This window comes from Fukomys damarensis, unplaced genomic scaffold (genome assembly GCF_012274545.1).
Source record: "Fukomys damarensis isolate Sample0158 unplaced genomic scaffold, DMR_v1.0_HiC HiC_scaffold_33, whole genome shotgun sequence".
Lineage (NCBI taxonomy): Eukaryota > Metazoa > Chordata > Mammalia > Rodentia > Bathyergidae > Fukomys > Fukomys damarensis.
The window spans coordinates 31,661,053-31,681,692 of NW_022900945.1; the positions used below are offsets into that span (position 1 = coordinate 31,661,053).

At 34.1% G+C, this 20,640-nt stretch overlaps 1 protein-coding gene across 2 annotated transcripts in view; it reads left to right on the forward strand.

The window, feature by feature from the left end:
• The window catches only part of Snx7 (sorting nexin 7), a 79,328-nt gene that overhangs the window by 1,075 nt on the left and 57,613 nt on the right, over positions 1–20,640 (forward strand). For both annotated transcript variants that reach the window (XM_033758294.1, XM_010639919.3), the window contains exons 2-7: positions 1,712–1,894; positions 7,866–7,976; positions 8,339–8,503; positions 11,003–11,201; positions 17,397–17,596; positions 20,197–20,283. In XM_033758294.1, the coding sequence (XP_033614185.1) occupies positions 1,712–1,894; positions 7,866–7,976; positions 8,339–8,503; positions 11,003–11,201; positions 17,397–17,596; positions 20,197–20,283 (945 nt within the window). The remainder of the gene's footprint in view (positions 1–1,711; positions 1,895–7,865; positions 7,977–8,338; positions 8,504–11,002; positions 11,202–17,396; positions 17,597–20,196; positions 20,284–20,640) is intronic.

Consider the following 20,640-nt stretch of genomic DNA (forward strand, 5'->3'; position numbering starts at 1 on the left):
ATATATATATACAATTTAAATCATTTTTGGCATAGCCACCAAGTTATATATCCATCACCAGGATACTATATATTTTTCTGACTTTATGATGAAACTTTGTAACTTTTACTTATCAGTCCTTTCACCCCTCACTCTTTCAGGACAGATCCACTCTTAGTTTCCATATATGTCCCATTTTGGATATTTCATAGGAATGGAATCATTTGGTAGACAGTGGGCAGTTTCTCCTTTACTAGGAATAATGCTACAGTGGACATTCTTGCAATAGTTTCTGAGAGGACACATATTTTCATTTCTTTTGCAAATATTGCTTGGAGTGGATTTGCAGAGCCTTTTTGACATGTGTGTTTAACATTTTTTGTTTGTTTGTTTGGTTTTTAAGACATGGGTTCAGTGTGTAGCCCAGTTTGGCTTTGAACTGTGATTGTCCTGCCTCGGCCACCCAAGTGCTAGGACTGTTGGCATGTGCTAACACACCGTGCTTCAGCGGGAGCCGTGACTGAGCAGTGCCATTTTACCTTCCCACTAGCAGTGTGTGAGACTTCCAGTCTCTCCACACACACTTATTGTATTAGTCAGCTTTCTGTTACTGAGACAAAATATGTGACACTCACAATTTAATAGAAAAGGTGTTTGTTTTGACTCATGATTTCAGTCCATGCTGGCTGTCACAGTAGAAGAGTGTGGTAGAAGAAAACTTCAGCTTATGGCATCTGGGAAGCAGTAAAGGAAAAGCCCCAGAGAAGAAAGGGCTGTAGACAAGGTCACACCCCCATAGCCAACCCAGATACACTGAGAAGTGTACTTTACTGGTCACCATGGTGTCTCTCAAGCCAACCAATCTGACAAGATTAACCCTCACGTTTATTATCTGATTTTTTGGTTCTAGCTATCTTAGTGGGGAGGAAGTATTATCATATCATGGTTTTGATTGATATTTCCCTGAGGAATAATAATGTTAAGCAACTTTTCATATAATCTTTTTTTTCTGTTTTGGTGCATATTAATTATGCAGGATAATTTTTCATTTGGCATGTTCATGCATGCTGATAACATATTTGATCATATTTCCAACCCCCCATTATTTATTTTCTTACTTTTTCTAATAGGCCCCTTTTTTCTTTCATGTTCTCTCTCTTTCTCTCTTCTTGATTCTACAGATGAGCGAAAGGAAAACATATTTGTTTTTCTGTTGTCACTTACCATGATGGTCTGTAATACCATTTATTTTCTTCCAAATGATGATTTCATTCTTCTTTATGTCTAAATAATACTGCATTGTGCATACCTACCACATTTCCTTTTTCTATCCATCAGTTGACAGACAATTAGGCTATTTTCATAACTTAGCTACTATGAAGTGTGGCATGGTAAACATGCACGTGCAGGTATCCTGACTTTAATTCTTTTGGGTATATACCAAGGAACGTCATAGTTGGATCAGTTGTTAGCTCTGTTGTTTTATTGTTTGTTTTTTTGAATAACCCTTATACTGATTTTCATAGTGGCTGTACTAGTGAACATTTTCACTAGCAGTGTATAATCCCCTCCTGCCCTTTCCTTGCCAGCATTCATTTTGACATGCCATACTTAACCAGAAGTCCAGTATTCCTTTTTATTCTCAAAATATTTCATTAATGCTATCTGAGGAATTGAATTTTTAACATCTTTTCTTATTTTGTTGTTAACATTTGAACGTTTTATTTTGTAGGATGCCTCATTGATGGACATTAACTCCTTCAGCCCTATGATGCCAACATCCCCTTTATCAATGATAAACCAAATCAAGTTTGAAGATGAGTCAGATTTAAAGGATCTCTTCATTACAGTTGATGAACCTGAAAGCCATGTTACTACAATTGAAACTTTTATTACTTATAGAGTTGTTACAAAGGTAAGCACTGAATAAACATTTTCTTTAATATCGCCGCTCCTTTGACTTTTGGAAGTGCTTCTTGCTCATCATAATTCTTAATTTAACAGGATCTTAGCTGAATTGACTTTTGTAAAACTATTTTGGGTAAGACATTGCATCATAATCTGCCTTTGGCTTGTTCTGTATAAATTATATGACATTTGAATTGCCTTGAGAATTACTCACTTTATTGTATTTGTTAGTACAAGAACATTTAGGCTTTTATTCTGATTATAGAGAAATGCCTTTGGTAAAGTCTTTGGTTGCTAATGAAGAAAGTAGATGGTTAAAAATGTGACATAATATTTTATATTTTTATTTCTTATGAAGATTATTAAATATAATACTGCTTGTTTTCTAAATAAGAGTAAGTAGCCATTTTGACTTATACATGAAGTAAAATTACTTGTCTGGATAATTCAAGGGCAGAAGTAGATCTAGAACTTGAATCTCCTTAATCCCCTTCAAAAATACTTTATCTTAGACAAAATAAATCAAGTGATTAGTACGATTTATGTTTCACCAGGCCCTTATTTAATGGTAATATATAACAAATTTTATTTATAGGTTTAAAAACTTGTTACAGTCTTCCCCTAAACCCATGCAGTTTATAAATATAAATATAAAAGATGTCTGTCACTTTTGAAGCTGACACTAGATTTTCTTTTTTACTGTACTGAATATTGAACATAGGACCTCAGGTTTGCTAGGCAAGCATTTTTACCACTGAGCTACATCTCCAACACTGCCCTTTTATTTTAGCTGTAAAGCTTCTGAACTGTGTTCCTGTAGTTACATCTTCCACTGCAGCCTCCACACTTCTGCATTTTCTTTCCTAAAACTGTATATATCTGATCTCCTCACTTAGTTTGTCAAAATTCTTTTTTGACACTTCATTTTCTACACTACAAAAATGTAAACCTCTTATATGACATGTAAAGAACTTCTTATAAGACTTTTCTCTGACTCCCCACATTCAGAATCCTAGCTCTCTGTTAGAACTGCTTCGGGTCGAAGAATATTCTAAGGTATTTCTTGCTTTCAAGACTTTGTGCTTTCTCTTCTGTCTGATACGTCCAACAAGGACAGAAGAACTGCTGTGTATTTTTCCAGATGCAACTCAAAATGTCAGATGGCTGTGAAGGCTCCTCTTGCTTATTGCCTCACAGGTGAAACAGTCATTTTTCCTCCGCTTTTTCATACTATCCTAATTGAACGTAAGGAATGCAAGACATTGGAATCATTATAGCAAGATTAAAAACCTATATTTAATTCTTCCAAGCCAGTTTTTTTAAATTTATAAAACTGAGATGATAATAGACCCTAGACCTGCAGCATTGTTGTCAGAATTGACTTAGGATAAGTACTCAATGTAAAATACTTAGCAAAGTGTTTAATACATGATAAACAAATATTCAGCAATTGCCATCTACCTGTCTTTGAGTAGAAAACTGTGTTTATTTGTATTTGCTCTCAGTGAGTCCTCAGCTTCTCAAGGAAGGTGACTAAATCTAAAGTTATTATTCATTCCAAATATAATTCTCAGGTTATAGTAAATAAGCAGTTTAACTTTTTTGGTAAATGAATTAATGGAAGAATTTATAGTATTTTAGCCCCATCAAGAGGTGGTAGAAAAAGACAATATAGAGTTGAATCTTGATTTCTTCCCTTGTTTGCTATATGTCTTGGGCATGTTAATTAAATCCTCTTCATTAGTTTTCTCATCTGTAATTAGGGTAACAGCAATAAACCTGTTGGGTCATAATGAACACTGACTATGTTAATACAGGAATACTGCTAAGAATTGAGGCAGATCTCTTCTGTTCCTGCTGGTGTAATAACAAACATTCATTGTCATTGTCTTTCTAAGCAGAAAATTTGTGAAGCTGAATTATTTTCTCGTCATTTTTAACTCTCAGAAAGATACTTTGTATGATCCACCACAATAGATTTTATTCTGATTAATAAAACATGTGAGTTTTCCATATTTACATAATACTTTGAATTGACTGCTTTTATAGGCATAGTAATAATATTAGAATATAGAAATGGGATAATATTGATTGTGCCTACTTTGCATTAGATAATGTTCTAACCATTTTATTCATATTAATTTATTTAAGTTCATAATTATTCTAGAATTTAGATACTGTAATTTGCCCTTAATTTACTAATGAGAGCAACACAGCTTAGTAACAACCAAAGATTACATAGCATAATTTGCTGAGTTGGATTTAAACCCAATTTACTTTCATACTATAATTTTTGTTATATTTTTATGTGTCAAAGTATGACTGTGGCACACTTTTTAACTGTTACACACTGAACTCTTTTGTTTTACTCCCCGTTACTTTTACTAACATCCTTACTATATAAGCTGAAATATATTTTACTGGTACAAATATATAAGCATCTAGTATATATTATGTTACTAAAAATACTTTCTTTATTTGTCTTCTTTTTTTTATTATCTAAAGCTTTATTCCACTTTTCCCTCATTTGTAGAATAGATGTTATATTTATTTACTTATATCAAAATTCTGAAATACATTTTCGTAGCTATATAGTTACATAATATTTTTGTTTTTGCTGTTTTCATCTGCGAGCCCCCTGGTAGAACAGGTTCAGGGGCCCGGACTGGGAGGGCAAGAAACGGAATCACCAGACAGGCTCCGGGGAGGTTTCTGGACCGCTTCCCCTTTATTCGGGAACTGCACAGGCTTATATGGGGACAACCATGGGGGAGGAGCATTTAACATTTGGCGATATCTTATTGGAGACACGGTGGAGTGATTTTTCTTGGGCGAGGCAAAGGAGTCATGGACTAGGGGCGGAGGTGTAGCCTGTTGGACCCAGCATCTGCGCTCTTAGGAGAGTTAGCTCAGCCTTAGCAAGGTTTCCGAGTTAGCTCAGGAGACAGGAGTGTGGCACACCTGGCCCAGCCAGGCTTGAACTTCTCCCACATGTTTTGTTTTTATTAGTATATGTTTACAAGACATAATAATTACATTCATCTGAGGAAATTGGTACATACTCAAAGTGCATCTTGATCAATTTTACTTCACCTCCCCCTCGCCGCTCCTTTTCCTCCTCCTATCCTTTCTTCTCCCTCCTCCAGTGATTTATGTTCATTTATTCATTTAATAATTTATTCCATAAAGTTTTATTGCATGCCCATTGGTTCCCAGTACTGGCTTGTGTATTAAGGTGACACTACTCATCAAGACAGACCTGAGAGAGGACCTATCTTCCTTCATGTATCTTATCAGGGTGATGGGCAGGCCGATGATATTAAAAATTAGTTATTTATAGCTGTAAGTCTTATGCAGGAAAAAATATAAGATGTCGTGACCACTCCATCTAACAGACATTCAGAAATGGCTTCTCTGAGAAAATTTTAGCTTTATAAATATATTCACAGACACCGAGGCTTGTAAGGATGAATGCATAAATATATATATATATTCACATACATCAATAATCTCCTGCTTAGTGACACTTAAGAGTGATTTGATTATAAATAATGGTGCATACCAGGACACCCAATTTCATGTCATCTTTTTGCCTTATGGGGAATTGCATCTTATTCTCCAGGTTAGATATCTAAAGTGACTGACTACTTTAAAGAAGCAGTACGTATGTATTTTCTCTTTTAAAGGTCTAGAGATCCCTTTCCCATACTACCTGTAGAAGTAAGAACTAAGAGCTTTAACAATAGTCTTTTCTCCCACATCTTCATCATAAAGACAAACCCATAAATGCCTAGCAGTATTTAGGTAGGGGTTAAGTCATGTTCTTGATGGGGCTGAATTGATAATTAGGATTCATTTTCTCTCCAAAACAGTTTTCTAAATCTTTAGAATTTAGAATAATTGTTTGCAGTTTACTAAAGGTCAGTGCTTAATGAATTTAGATATATAGGTTACATGGTGTTTATTGGAATCAAACTTCAAGTTTCTGAGGTTTTATGGTCATATATAAACAACCATGATTTACAATATTGCTTTTATGGGAAATTATATTCTAGATTAGCATTGATTTTACTCCAAATGAACTTTATTGAACACATGCTCTTTCTAAGTTGCAAAGCTATCTTTAAGCCCAGTTATTTCTATAGTTTGGAAGCTTTTGTCTATCTTCTGATAACTGAATCTGGCTACTTTAAGAGAGATAATGATTCTCTGCTATAAGAAAATTACTTATGATCTAATCCCAGTGGATTTTGGCTGTTTCCTTATCACAGTCCCTTTAGGTATTGACTAAAGTCTTAGGAAGAAACAGCCTATTTTTTTCTTGGTAATTGTACTTAGCCTCTTTTTTCTTCTGTGATTGCAGTATGTTAGAGAATTCTTTTAAATCAATGACAGAGTGATGAGAAGAGAATCAACCAATTAATTGACTTATTTTATGTCTTGATATTTATACCAGAATGTTTTATGTTTACTAAAGAGTTGGAAATATTTGAGGACATATACTGCTCAATATTACTTTAAATGCCCAGTTTTGAGTGGATTTATTGTTTGTTATGACAATTTATTTTTTTGGAAATTGGTAGTGAACCTGTCCATATGTGCCTGGCACAGAAAGGTGTTCTCTGTTTCTTAATGAGTGACTCTAAGCCATGTTTTGTATGCATATGTATGTATGTATACATGCATGTATGTATTTGCATACGTATGTACACATACCAACTAGTACATATATATTGTTAAAATGTGTTTAGACTAGAGTGATTTTTTCTATTTTTACTATTTCCATATTTTAGCCCTTTTTGGAAATAGGTTTTTGTACTGTTTCCAGAACATTTAGCTTAGACTTCTGCATCTCATTTACCTCCACTTTTTTACACCATAAAGGGAATATTTTACTAAATCATAATGTATGATATTTTAAACATTCATTTAAAAAGATTAAGCTTTGGAAACACAGGCTTTACAAATATTTCATGACAAGATTACATCTTGAACTGCTTAATTTTACAATTGGCTTATCTGTGTGAGTGATTGATATTTTTGATGACAGTACAAAATATTTCCAGTATATTTTTCCCATCTTTAATCCTTCAGGAGAATTTCAATCTAAATATTGCTGCCTGTAATTTTTAATAAGTAAAAACTCAGTTAAGATATAGGAAAAATAATCTGTTTTCTAATGAGAGGTAGGTATATGTTACAGAAGCAATACGTTTGTTTTTTGGTCAGGAGTGAGGCAGTACCTGTGAGGTTGATATTATACTCATGTTCTTGTCATATGTGATGGCATAGATTTTTTTGTCTTGTTAAGAACAGATATCTTAATGTATTCACTTAATTTTCAGGAGTTTGGGCACCTACATCAAAATTCCTTGAGAAATGACAGAGTGATTTTCTTTTCATATCAAATATTCATTAATTGCATTTTTAAAAATACAGTGGTAAAATCACTCTGAAAAATGTTAGAATTTTTAGTATAAAAACAAATTTTGGCAAGCAGTTCATTTGAGCAAATTCCAAGAAAACATTTTTCTCAGTCACATTCAGGTTATTTTACAAATTGTAAAAACAGGACTTTCCTCAAATTCTGAATTCTAATCATCTTGTGAAAAGAAATGTATTTGAAGCCTGATTCAGAATGCACTTTTTTCTAAAGTGAGAAAATCATGCCAAAGATAATAGTAGTTAAAATCTTGTGGAAGGCAGATGGTTGTTGTAAGACAGATTTTTCAGTTTAGACTTTAAATTTAAGCATAATGTTTGCTTTCTTTTTGGAAATACCAGAAAGTTTGCTTTATTTCATCTGCTACATGAATAGATGACTAAAAAAAAAAAAATACAGGCTGACAAACACTGAATAATTACAGTTTGTTAATTTTTCTTAGAGACTCGTTTATTTCAGAATGTCTAAAATAACATTGGGCAAATGTCTTCTGTCTTACATTGCTTATGCTATTATTTTCTCATACTTTCTTCAGACATCTCGTGGGGAATTTGACTCTAGTGAATTTGAAGTTAGAAGACGTTATCAAGATTTCCTTTGGTTGAAGGGAAAACTTGAAGAAGCACACCCAACTCTCATCATTCCAGTAAGTCTGCAAGTTTTTGCATATTTGTTTTCGTCCTTCTCCCCGCCCCCCCGTCTTTCATTGTTTCTTTGATGAGTCTTTTGGAATGCCTAAAATCTAACATGAGACTTAAGTTCAGTGTAACCCTTTTATCTTAGATACGTTTTTTCCTAAACTTTTTAGTCTAAGTATATAGTCTTTTAATAAAACTATTATGATATGGACTCTTTGGGCTCTAACATTGTGAATTTTTAAAAGTTGTTATACAAGAAATAATTTGATGTTCAGCTAGTCTTGAAAAAAGAAAATGTAGAATTCCTTGTAAACCTGTGCCACGTTATAGTCAGATGGCTTTTATTTTTGTTCTTGTGTTTTGGTCTCAGCCATTACCAGAAAAGTTTATAGTGAAAGGAATGGTGGAGCGTTTTAATGATGACTTCATTGAGACCCGCAGGAAGGCATTACATAAATTTTTGAATAGAATCGCTGATCATCCAACTTTAACATTTAATGAAGACTTCAAGATTTTTCTCACTGCGCAAGCTTGGGTAAATAATTTTGATCTATACTCATATAATCCTGTATTGTTTATGTTTCATGGATCATATGCTTCCTCTTGTTTACCTTTACAAATCAGGCAGTAGTGTCCTTGAATTGAGGTGGCGGTTTTAAAAAGAATGAGGGCTGCACCCTTTAGTGATAACTCTGTGTCAAGTCTACATGTAAACATTACCAAGATCTTGTATCTTCCTCACATATAACTGATCTTATTTTTTTGGTTGATTCTTTAAAATATCAGAGTGCTCTGTGTATGTTTAGGCAGTATTGAACATAAATAAATTACTGTATTGACACTATTTTGAGTAATAATGGATGAGGATCTGCAAGTTGGAATAAGTCATTATTAAATGGATGGATGAGGCCAGAGAGAAGCAGAGAGCGATAAAAACAATCTTGTTACTTTTCCTTTAATTATCTATGTGGCAGGTATCCTAATTTCAAATACAGAAACCACCTTACATATTTTACTTCTTTTTATATTTTCTTCTGTGAAGCTATAACTCAGTAAGAAAGATAATATATAAAACAAAAGGTCAGTATTAAACAATTACTGAACAATGTTGAGTATTATGTCTCTCTGTTGTTGCCGAAGTGGTAGAAGCTAAAAAATACTTCATCTCAATCTTGACAAATAGTCTTGCTCTCTGGAAGTCCTTGTGACTTATGTGAAATAAATTTGTGGCCTGACTCCAGAACTTTCAAAGCTGTTAGAAACATTCCCTACAGTCAGCAGTTGCAGTAGTAGCGTGCCAGTTGTGACTTGGGCTGTCTCTGATAATGTTTTCCCTATCAGGAGAGGCTGTGGCACTCCTGGATGGATGTGTTGCACTGCCAATGATGGCATTTGTTACTATTTATATACAAAGTTATACTAACTTGTAGACAAACAAGGTATAGATAGATATCTGTCAGACTTTAAATATATCTGTAAGATACTTAAGTACATATATGTTTCTTTAAGGCTTTCAGGAATGAAAAAGCTTGGAGAAAGGTATTCAGTATGTTTTTCAATATTTGGGTAAATAATACATACTGTTTGAATTTATGAATTAGGTGATTTCTATTGCGTTACTCTTCACCTTAATTTTGATCCTGTTATCAGGTTTTGAAGTGCTGGGGTCTCCTTCTGGAGTTGGTTTGTAGGTTCTTTCTGTCGAGTCAAGCACAAACAGTAGCAGAGTTTTATATTTATTAAAGGTAGGAAAGGAAATAGGCTCTGCAGAGTGAATTTGGGTCACATAAAAGTGGTAAAAGAAGCACACTGTACAGGAGAGAATGGCTATTACGTGAGAACACAGTGGCACAGACCTCAACGTGGACTGTTCTTTTTGTATGATCCATTCTTTAGGCTGACATCAGGTCTTGCCATCTGAGAAAAACCTGATCAAGTTCTTGTGAAAAATCTGTGTGCAGAGTTTTGGGAACTGTCCTGCACACATGTCCTGGGATTTTGTAATTAACAGGTCATGCCTACTTCACACCCTAATCTCCTGTCTCTATCCCAAACCCATTTTCCATGAATGCTACCACCATCACCAGGCTGGTCCTTTGTCCTCTTTTGGGTTCTTTTTTAAACATACCACATTTTTGAAGGGATACTTTTGTATGCAGTGTGTCCTTTTATGGCATGTCTTCTGTTTTGCAAGCCTGGGACTGTCCTTTCTGGATGAACTCTGAAATAACTAGTTATATATCTTATTAAAAATCTTTCTCTGCAGCCAGCCAGCCAGTGGAGGTGGTGTCACAATTTGCCCACTTCAGTGGAAGAGCTGTGGTCAGGTAGTATTTGCAAACTATCCTAATGATGTTAAAGAGGCAAAGTAGGTTCATGATTCATAGTAAGGTCTCTGCAGTCCAATTGCCAGGATTCTGATCCAGCTCCACCACTTACTTAATTGGTCTTAGATTTTTGAGCAAGTTTCTTAACCTTGCTGTGTCTCTATTTTCTGTGAAATGAGGATAATAGTAGGACCTACCTCATAAGTTTATTGTGAGTTATGTATATAAAAATGTAAATAGTGCCTAAATATATTAAATTCTCAATAAGTGTCAGCTATTATTATAGCTAAAAAATTATTGTGGTTTTCCACTTTTTGTGAGAAGTAATGTAGGCCCTGACAAATCTCTCAATGGTTTTCCATTAAATTCCTATTGGAAAATATAAATGGCCTATCATATCATTCTCTTTTCTTCTCTAGCATCTCCTTGAGCACTGTTCCCTCTGTACATTGTGTCCTTTCAAGGGTTTTTGCTCTAAGACAAGACTAGCCACCTGTTTTACGTGAGTACTCTGTTATCCTCAGGACTGAGACTTGGAGGAGAAACTGTATCACAATGAAACTCATCTGCTTCAAACTGACATGGAAAAAAGTTATATATGAAGAGTTTTATCGTCTTTGTCCCTCTCCTAGTTAGGTTTCCTTTTTTATTGAGCCTTGGAATCTTACCACTTGATTTACCACAGACTTTTCATCTTTCCTTCCTAGGAGCTCTCTTCTCACAAGAAACAAGGACCTGGGTTGCTGAGCAGGATGGGGCAAACAGTCAGAGCTGTCGCATCCTCCTTCAGAGGCGTAAAAAACCGCCCAGAGGAGTTCATGGAAATGAATAATTTTATTGAAATATTTAGCCAGAAGATTAATTTAATAGATAAAATATCTCAAAGGATTTACAAAGAAGAAAGAGGTAGGTAGAATCTCTAATGTGTGATTTCTGATGTTTAATTTATTTTGAATCTTCACATTTACTACTATAATATGGCTCCATCTGTTAAAATCTTACCTTCAAGGCATAGTTTATGAAGTGAAAATTTCTGATTCCTAAATGATTTTGAAGGTAATCATTACCACTGCCCATCTGCTTCTATCAATCAGTATCTGTTTCAGTCCCTGTTTATAGATATTAGTGGCAAAGTAAGCCCTGAGCTTAGGATTTTGTTTTGCTTTGTTTGAGAAAAGGTCTCCATATGCAGCTCAGGCTAGCCTCCAACTCACAGCAAACCTCCTGCCTCAGCGTCCTAAGTGCTGGGATTGTAGATGTGTTTCACTACATCTGACTCCCGAGTTTAGGATTTTGAATGTGGTTATATGAAATCAGTATCAACTATTCAACAGGGACCATATCTTAAAATCAAAGAAGCCATATTCCAAGAAATAGGCTTCCTATGTTTTCTTTTTTTTAAAGAAAGAAGACAAGAAAAATAATATTTTAATAGTACATGTTGCAGTACAAAATAATTACATTCATTAGTGGGGAAAATGATAATTTTAAAAATGAATTTTTTTCTCTTAAATTCTTTTATTGATACATTTTAGGTATATAATACATTTGCATTCATCATTGGGAACTTGTACCTTTACATGATGTATCTTGTTTCTTACTTTTTCCACTTTCTCCTGCCCTCTGTTCAACCCCTCCACCCCTCCCTATTTGCAAAGGCTTTGTTTCCATTTATTTCTTTTCTCATATTTTTCCTTTCCCTTCTTTCCTTTCTTCTACCCCTCCCACTTCCCTACCCCTTTGAACCTTTTCTTGCTATTTCAAATTATCAATTATTCATTTTAATCCTTATTATATTTTCAGTTTCTCATAACTGAGAAAGCATTTGGGATTTACACGTGGGTCTTATTTATTTCACTTAAGAGTATTGCTTTGATGTGCATCCATTTAGCTATAAATGTCTTTAATTTGTCATTCTTTATGGCTGAGTAGTACAGATTTTCTTTATCCAGTCTCCACTTGATGGGCAATTGGGCTGTTTCCAAGCTTTAGCTATTACAAACTGTGCCACTATAAAAATGGGTGCACATATATCACTGTGGTATGATGAATAGCTGGGTCAAATATAACTTCTAATCCTAGTTGGTTAAAGTATCTCCGTATTGATTCCCACAGTGGTTACACTAGTCTATACTCTCACCAACAATGGAGAAGGGTTCCTTTCTTCCTGCAACCTCACCAACATTTGTTATTGGTCGATTTTTTGATAGTGATGTTCCAAGAAATAGGCTTTCTATATTTTCTAGTAATTTATTTTGATAGTGATGATGGTAGGCTTGTTAAAAAATTGCAGAAAGAATTATATATTGGAAAATATCTTTTTCTTCTCGTTTTCTATTAGTATTTTTTGTTACTTTCTGCTTTTTTGTAAAATTAGTAAGTCAGACTATTTCTTGATGATTCTTCTCTAAGTCTCTGGTGATTGTATTCTAATTTTCTAATAGTACTTACATTAAAAATAGATGGTTAAATCAGAAAACATATTTCCTAATTTATGTTAGTATTAGAAATAAGGAGATGCTTACAGGTAAACAGGAATCCCCGTGTTCATCATTAAATCATAAGGTGCATTAAAATAATCAGGGAAAAGATTTGTTGTATTTCTAGTATATAGTATCTAGATAGTGCCTAATATAATGGATGCTCAGTTAAAAATTTTTAGTGGGTGAAAGCATAAATCAATGAACATAAGATTTGAAATAATGATAGGAAAACTTAATTTATCAAGAATTGATTAATTATTAAAAGAGATACAGAAAAGAAATTATGGCTAAATGTACTTTGCCCTTTCTCTTCCTTATTTTTCCTGCACTGATACTTGATAAGATCATTGTGGTAACTGAATGCAGTTCAGTAATCCAAAAGATCATCAATACCTATTTTAATAACCTTTATTCTAATAACATGGAAAACACAGAGAAATGGACAGATTCCTGGACACATATGAATTACCAAACTGAATCAAAAAGATATAAAAATTTTAAATAACCCAATATTAGAAGATGAAATTTAAGAGATAATTTGAAAAAACTACTAACAAATAAAATCCCAGATCCTGACTGATTCACTGCTTAATTCTAGAAGAAATTTAGACGTGGTATGATGCCACTATTCCTCAAACATTTTAATGAAATTGAATGGGGAGCAATACTCCCAGAGTCATTCTTGGAAGCAAGCATTACACTGATAAAGGATCCAGCCAAAAAGGAGAATTACAGATCAATCTCCTTAATGAACATAGATGCAAAAGTCTTCAGCAATATCCTGGCAAACAGGGCTTTATCTCAGTGGTTCCGCTGCCTGCTTTGCAAGCGTAAGGATGCGAGTTCAATCCCCAGTATAAAAAAAAAAAAAAAAAAAAAGATACTGGCCAACAGAATGCAGCAAGTCATTTAGAAGATTATACACTAGGATAATTAAGGATAACTAGGATAATTCATCCCAGAGATGCAAAGATGATTCAGCATATACAAATCAATAAAAGTAATACACTACATTAGCAGAACCAAAAACAAAAATCGATGGTCATCTCAATAGATGCAGAAAAAGCATTTGACAAAGTCTAGCACCCATTCATGATAAAAAACTTACAGAAAATTAGAATATATGGGCTTAGTTTGACAAAAGCCAACTATGACAAACCAACATCATACTAAATGGTCACAAGCTGAAAAGTTTCACTCTAAAATCAGAAACAAGACAAGGATGCCCATTATCACCACTCCTATTCAATAGTTCTGGAAACATTAGCCACAGCAATTAGACAACAGAAAGAAATAAAAGTAATAAGGATATGAAAGGAAGAAGTTAAACTTTCATTTGAAGATGACACGATGATCTACATAGAAGAGCCCAAAAACTCCACTGAAAGACTCCTACAAAAAAAGAATAGAAGGGAAAAAAGGGAAACAAAGCTTTTGTAAATAAGGAGAGGAAGAAGGATTGAAGGGAAGGGAGGGGAATGAAAAAAAAATAATCAAGATATATTATGTACAACAAATAACAGACTCACTGAGAGAGAAATTAGGGAAACAATTCTATTCACAATAGCATCCAAAAAAAAGTATCTAGGAATCAGTCTAACAAAAGAAGCAAAAGACCTCTATGCTGAAAACTGTAGCACTCTGAAAAAAGAGATCGAAGAGGATAAAAGAAAATGGAAAGATATTCCCTGCTCCTGGGTAGGAAGAATCAACATATTGAAAATGGCCATACTACTAAAACTGCTATGCAGATTCAGTGCAATCCCAATTGAAATTCCAACACTATATTTCACAGAACTCGAAAAAATTGTCCAAAAATCCATTTGGAACCTAGAATAGCAAAAGCCATCCTAGGCAACAGAGACACAGCAGCGGGTATAACAATTCCCAATTTGAAACTATACTACAAAGCCACTGTGATAAAAACAGAATGGTACTGGCAAATAAACAGACCTAAGGATCAGTGGAATAGTTTGGAAGATACAAAAACAACTCCAGATCTACTCAGCTACCTCATCTTTGACAAAGGAGCCAACCATCCTTACTGGAGGAAAGATTGCCTCTTTAATAAATGGTGTTGGAAAAACTGGATTTCAACCTGCTAACGATTAAAACTAGACCCTTATCTTTCACCATGCACTAAACTAAAGCCCAAGTGGATTAAAGATCTAAATATTAAAAAAGAAATACTAAACTTGCTGGAAGATAAGTTAGGCAGAACTCTGGAAGACACTGGCATAGGAAAAAACTTTATGAACAAATCCTCAGTAGCATGGGAACTAGTAGAAAGAATCAACAACTGGGATCTCATCTTTCTAACAAAGCTTCTGCACTGCAAAAGAAACCATCAACAGAACGAAAAGACAACCTACAGCATGGGAAAGAATTTTTACCAGATGCTCCTCAGACAAAAGACTATTATCTAGAATATATAAAGAACTCAAAAAAATCAGCCCCCCCAAATATAAAGACCTGATTCAAAAATGGGCATCTGAAATGAATAGACATTTCTCAAAGAAGTAAAAGTAAATATATGAAAAAATGTTCTGCATCACTGATCATTCGAGAGATGCAGATGAAAATAACACTGAGATTCTACCTCACCCCACAAAGAATGGCTGCTATCAAGAAATCAACCAATAACAAATGTTGGTGGGGTTGTGGGGAGAAAGGAACCCTTCTCCATTGTTGGTGGGAGTGCAGACTGGTGCAACCACTATGGAAATCAATATAGAGATACCTCAAAGAGCTAGAGGTTCAATTTGACTCAGCCATCCCTCTGCTGGGTATCTTTCAAAAGAATTAAAAGAATCATATCACAGAGATATATGCTCACCTATGTTTATAGTGGCACAGTTTGTAATAGCTAAAACTTGGAAACAGCCCATTTGCCCATCAGTTGGAGACCAGAAAAAGAAGAGGTGGTTTTTCTATAAAATGGAATACTACTCAGCCATAAAGAATGAGAAATTAGAGTCATTCATAGGAAAATGGATACATATTGAGGATATACTCTTAAGTGAAATAAATAAGTCACACATGTATAAATACTGAATAGTTCTCTGGTGTGAAAAACTATAATGGTACATGAGATCCTAATGGTATAATTGACAATGTAAAATAGGAAGAAAAGGGCTAAAGGTGTAGGGGAAGTGGGAAGGGTACGGGAAAGGAAATAAGGGAAAAGAAAAAAATATGAGAAAATGGAAATAAAGTATTTATAAATAGGGAAGGGAGGAGGGGGTGAAGGGAAGGGTAGGTTTAAGGGAAAAAATGAGAACCAAGTCCTGTCTTGTAAAAGGTAAAAGATCCTAGTGATGAATGTAACTGATAAATACCTGATATATACCAATAAAGTTAATGAGAAAAAAAAAGATATATTATGTATAGGCACAAATTCCCTATGGTGAATGCGATCATTATATATATGAAAATGTACCAATAAAATTAATTTAAAAAATACAGTTCATAGTATGAATGTAAAAATGTAACATTAACCTTTAAAATGAAATCCATAATTTTGAACACATAATTCATCATGCATTAAATAACAATAAGCTTTGCTTATTCATTCTCTCATTAGTAGTAAAACACTTGCTGAATAGAATACTTATCAGATCTTCAGATGAGAAAAAAAATTAAAACAGCTCCTATTTTAGGAGTAGGTGACAGTAACAAGTAGTTACAAGTAGTAACAAGCCGTTATAATAGAAAATGCCTTAATAGAACTATAAAATATTATAGGTATATCAAGGACAAAAGCAACTTAGAATGCTTTGGAACAGAATTGGTGGTGATTTTATTTGAACTGAGATTTAAAGAGTTAGAAATAGTTTGTTGGGCAATAGAAATCATAGAGAGCAAGGTAAAGGGATATGTGTAAATGTTTCAGAGAAATGGTGAGATATTCATGAACGAACAGTTATTTGGGTTTACGTCAAATATACTTGGCAGAGAATCTTCAGAGTTGGACCTGGAGAGGCAGCTTGGGATTGATTATAAAAAAATTCAGTTATTATATATTATAACAGGTATGGAAAGAGGGTGAACAGTTAGGAGTCCTTTGCCATAGTGCGAGTTAGAGATGCTGATGGCTGTGGAAGGGAATGTAGGTGGGTAGATAGGTTTAAGGTGTAGAAGTATTTAAATTGGGGACTGACTGACTGGCTCTTTGCAAGTCTGTAGCATAATCCCCATGTCTTTTTACTGAGATCTCTGAACACTGATTACCATTAAGTAGGGCATATAATCAGAAGAAAGGAGGGAAAGACAAACTTTGTCTAGGACCTGGTGCCAATAAGCCTCTCAAGTGTAGTTAATGTGGTAAGGGGAAGTTCATAATCCATATGATGATCATATAATTTGTTTTCCAAGCCAGGCTATTTTTGACGGTGAAGAATCTTTTATTGATTGTACTCGGGCAGTAGTTTTTAAGACTGACTTGGTCAACTGGGGTGATGGTCAGTTTACTGAAGGAAGATGTTGATTTGCTACGTTTTTGTGTGAGAGCATGGACATGATGAAAAAAATAAAATTCTTTCATACTATCTTCTATATAGGGATTTTGAAAACATGTAAACATCGATGAACTCATTAAATCACTAATTTTTGTTTTTAGAATATTTTGAGGAGATGAAAGAATACGGCCCCATTCATGTTCTGTGGTCTGTATCAGAAGAAGATCTGGTTGACACGCTGAAAGGTATTGCCAACTGCATTGACAAGTGCTGCACGGCTACTGAAAAGCAGATGTCTGGACTCTCTGAGGCCTTGCTTCCTGTCGTGCATGAGTACGTGCTTTATAGTGAGATGTTAATGGTAAGAACATCTAATTACAGTTATCTGCAATACCTTACTTGATTCTAGGCTTTATAATGTCAATTTTTGATCTCTTATTTTGTACCACAACTTCCCTGTCAGGACGTTTTGCACATACACAATTAATAAATATTTATTCCCTCTGGGTATGTGTAGGTGAATGGAAGAACATACTGATAAAAGGCAGGAGTACTCAATAGCATCACCAGCAATTTATAAAATTCACATAGAAACATCACCAGTCAAGATTTACTTAGGAAATAGAGTTTCTCCAACCTTTTAAAAATTTCACTTTCAAAAACTTTAAGTGCTTTGGCAGTTTCTTTTCATGAGTGTTGCTTTCCAGAACACTTCTAGGTACATTTGATTTAGCAATAGATTTAATACCATTATGTGGAAAGTACTTGAGTAGGATCTTGATGTTTATTTTGCCTTTTGGTTGCTACAAAAGAAATCCTTCAAGTTAAAATGGTTTTCTTTCATTATTTGAAAAAGCATTTATTCCTGTTATTCAGAGTTTTGCAGTTTACCTTCTCAGCTCAAGTTAAAGATTTCCAGATATTGGGGGTTTAGCAATGCTATCTGCAAAGCTCGTGATTTTCCTGTGGTATTATGCTGTTCCCATGGTCCTTTGCACGTCACCCTCTTGTTTCTGGTGCTTTAGGGTGACAGTGAAGACAAATTAACTTGCATAACTTCATTTATAATTTGAGTCATGTCTTGTTTTTGGTGTTATGAGCCCTTGATTTCTAGAGATTTCTGATTTTGTCTCAATGTTGGTAAGGAAAAATACCTTAGCTTTTCAGCATACGCTCCACTAGTCCTTTGTTTATCATGCTCAGGCTTCTTTTGAGAATGTTATTAGTTAGTATTTGTATATTTCCGACTTCTGCATATATCTGACTTTATTGGAATCCTCCTATAAGCACACTTTGCTTACTTCCCAAAACAACCTCTTACGTTTTAACTTTCAAGGAGTCTCTTGCTTCTCTTAATTAATCTCCTTGGCTACATCTACATACATTTAATTTCATTATTGATCTCCTTGTGTGTGGTTCTTCAAAGCAATCCCATTTGTATATTCTTTTCTCTTGATGAGGTAGTGTTCTCTCTTATGTCAAGATGGAAATTATGCAAATGAAACCTTGTGTTGTTAAAGGTGTAAAAAATTATAATGGCAACTACAAAGAATTATTGTATGGGCTTCAATTAATTGAATGATTTTATAGATTCATAAGGTAATCAATAATATTTACATCACATTTCTGATTTTGTTTTATATTGAAATATTTTCTCCAGTTTGATCTTAAATATGAATCATCATTTATGGATAAAATTGATTAAATTTGTATAATTTTCAATAGTTATCTTATAAAGCAGCCTAATACTTAGACTATCTTTATGCATACGAAGCCCAGTACTTTACAGAAATGGACTTTAAATATATGAGACTAAATTATAGGATGAATCATTTAGAGCAGAGAGAGGCAGGGGTTTCTTCACATTAATGACACATAACATAGTGAAATAAATTTAAAGAAATTTGTGATAATTAGTTGAATTTTATATTGATTTATTTGAAACTAAGGAAAATGTTAACCTCTTGAGTATGTTAAGCATGATTTGACTAGATGCAAAACTAGACTGGTTGTTCTCTGGACACTTTATCCTAAAGTTGCTGATTCTCATTCAACTGCTACAGATACATCTTATGACATCCATGTAACTTATTTGTGTTTAGATTATTCTCTTTGTAAAACCCTGATGAGGTCTGTATGTACCTTTCTCAGGCTCTTCTCCCTGTGTCCTGCCCTCTCTCACTGATTGACTTGTTGTTTACTCAGAGTCCATTTTGTTATTTCCTTAGCCATTTGTATTACTCGAATGTTATTATTAATATTGTGAATACTAGTGAAACATGACTGCAAATAAAAAGAGTCCCCATGCATATAAAATGTAAAAACAATGAAGCATTAAGAGAAAAATAAAAGATTGGAAAAAGTTATTAAAGATATAGGTTGATTCTGCAGTAATGTTGCTTCTCAAGAATATTTGAAATTTAAAAATATTGAAATTCTCGTTAGTCAAGCAAACAAGGCGGAACTATCAAAAAGCAGGCCGTGATTTCTCATTAAAATAAGCTTGGCTAATTGATGAATACTTATATATTTTGAGTTAAAGTAAAATGCTTAAAGTGTGAATGCACATGTAAGTTTTCTGTTTGATTAACTGTCCCTTTGCAGGAGGGCTTGTACTGAGGAGATATTTCCAGGTAAATGGCCCTATGGCTCCACTGTGAACTACACCATGTGTTTTCAGTGCTGCCATTGATTCATGTGTGTTGTTGTTTCCTTTATGTGAAGAACGTTCTTTCAAATATTGGACTTAAACTAGTGAAATATGCATTAGGAAAACTAATGAAAGATTTACAAAAAATTGTCGAGTATTTTGCTTATAATTGAGATTTTAAGATTAAGGAAACCAACTTTGTTTAGGGAATATATTCCTGATGGTTGTTTATATTCAGAAATGTATGTTTTTGTTATAGAAATATTAATTAAACTAAGTGCAACTTGTTTTATTCTTGTTTTAATATAAAGGGTGTTATGAAAAGAAGAGACCAAATACAAGCAGAACTGGATTCCAAAGTTGAAGCTTTGTCATATAAAAAAGCAGATACTGATCTGGTAGGTTTTTAAGTTTTTAGATATAGTAATTTAGAAGCAATTGTCTAACATTTTTATTAGTGACATGGTATTCATTATATGATTGTCTGTAAGCATTCAGTGGATGTTTCTAAGATTTCTTAAGCATTAAGCACCCTGTGCGCCTTCACAGTGATGGTCTCCAGGCTGCTTCTCATAGAGCAAAAACGGAAGCGGGGAAAGATGACTGTTGTTTTAGTTAACTTCTACTGAGTGCTCTGTGAAAAATGCTTTGACTTTTCTTTTAAAAACATAGGTGGGGGCCAGGGATTTAGCTGAGTGGTGCTGCTGCCTGCCTTGCAAGCGCAAGGTCCTAAGTTCAATCCCCGGTACCAATAA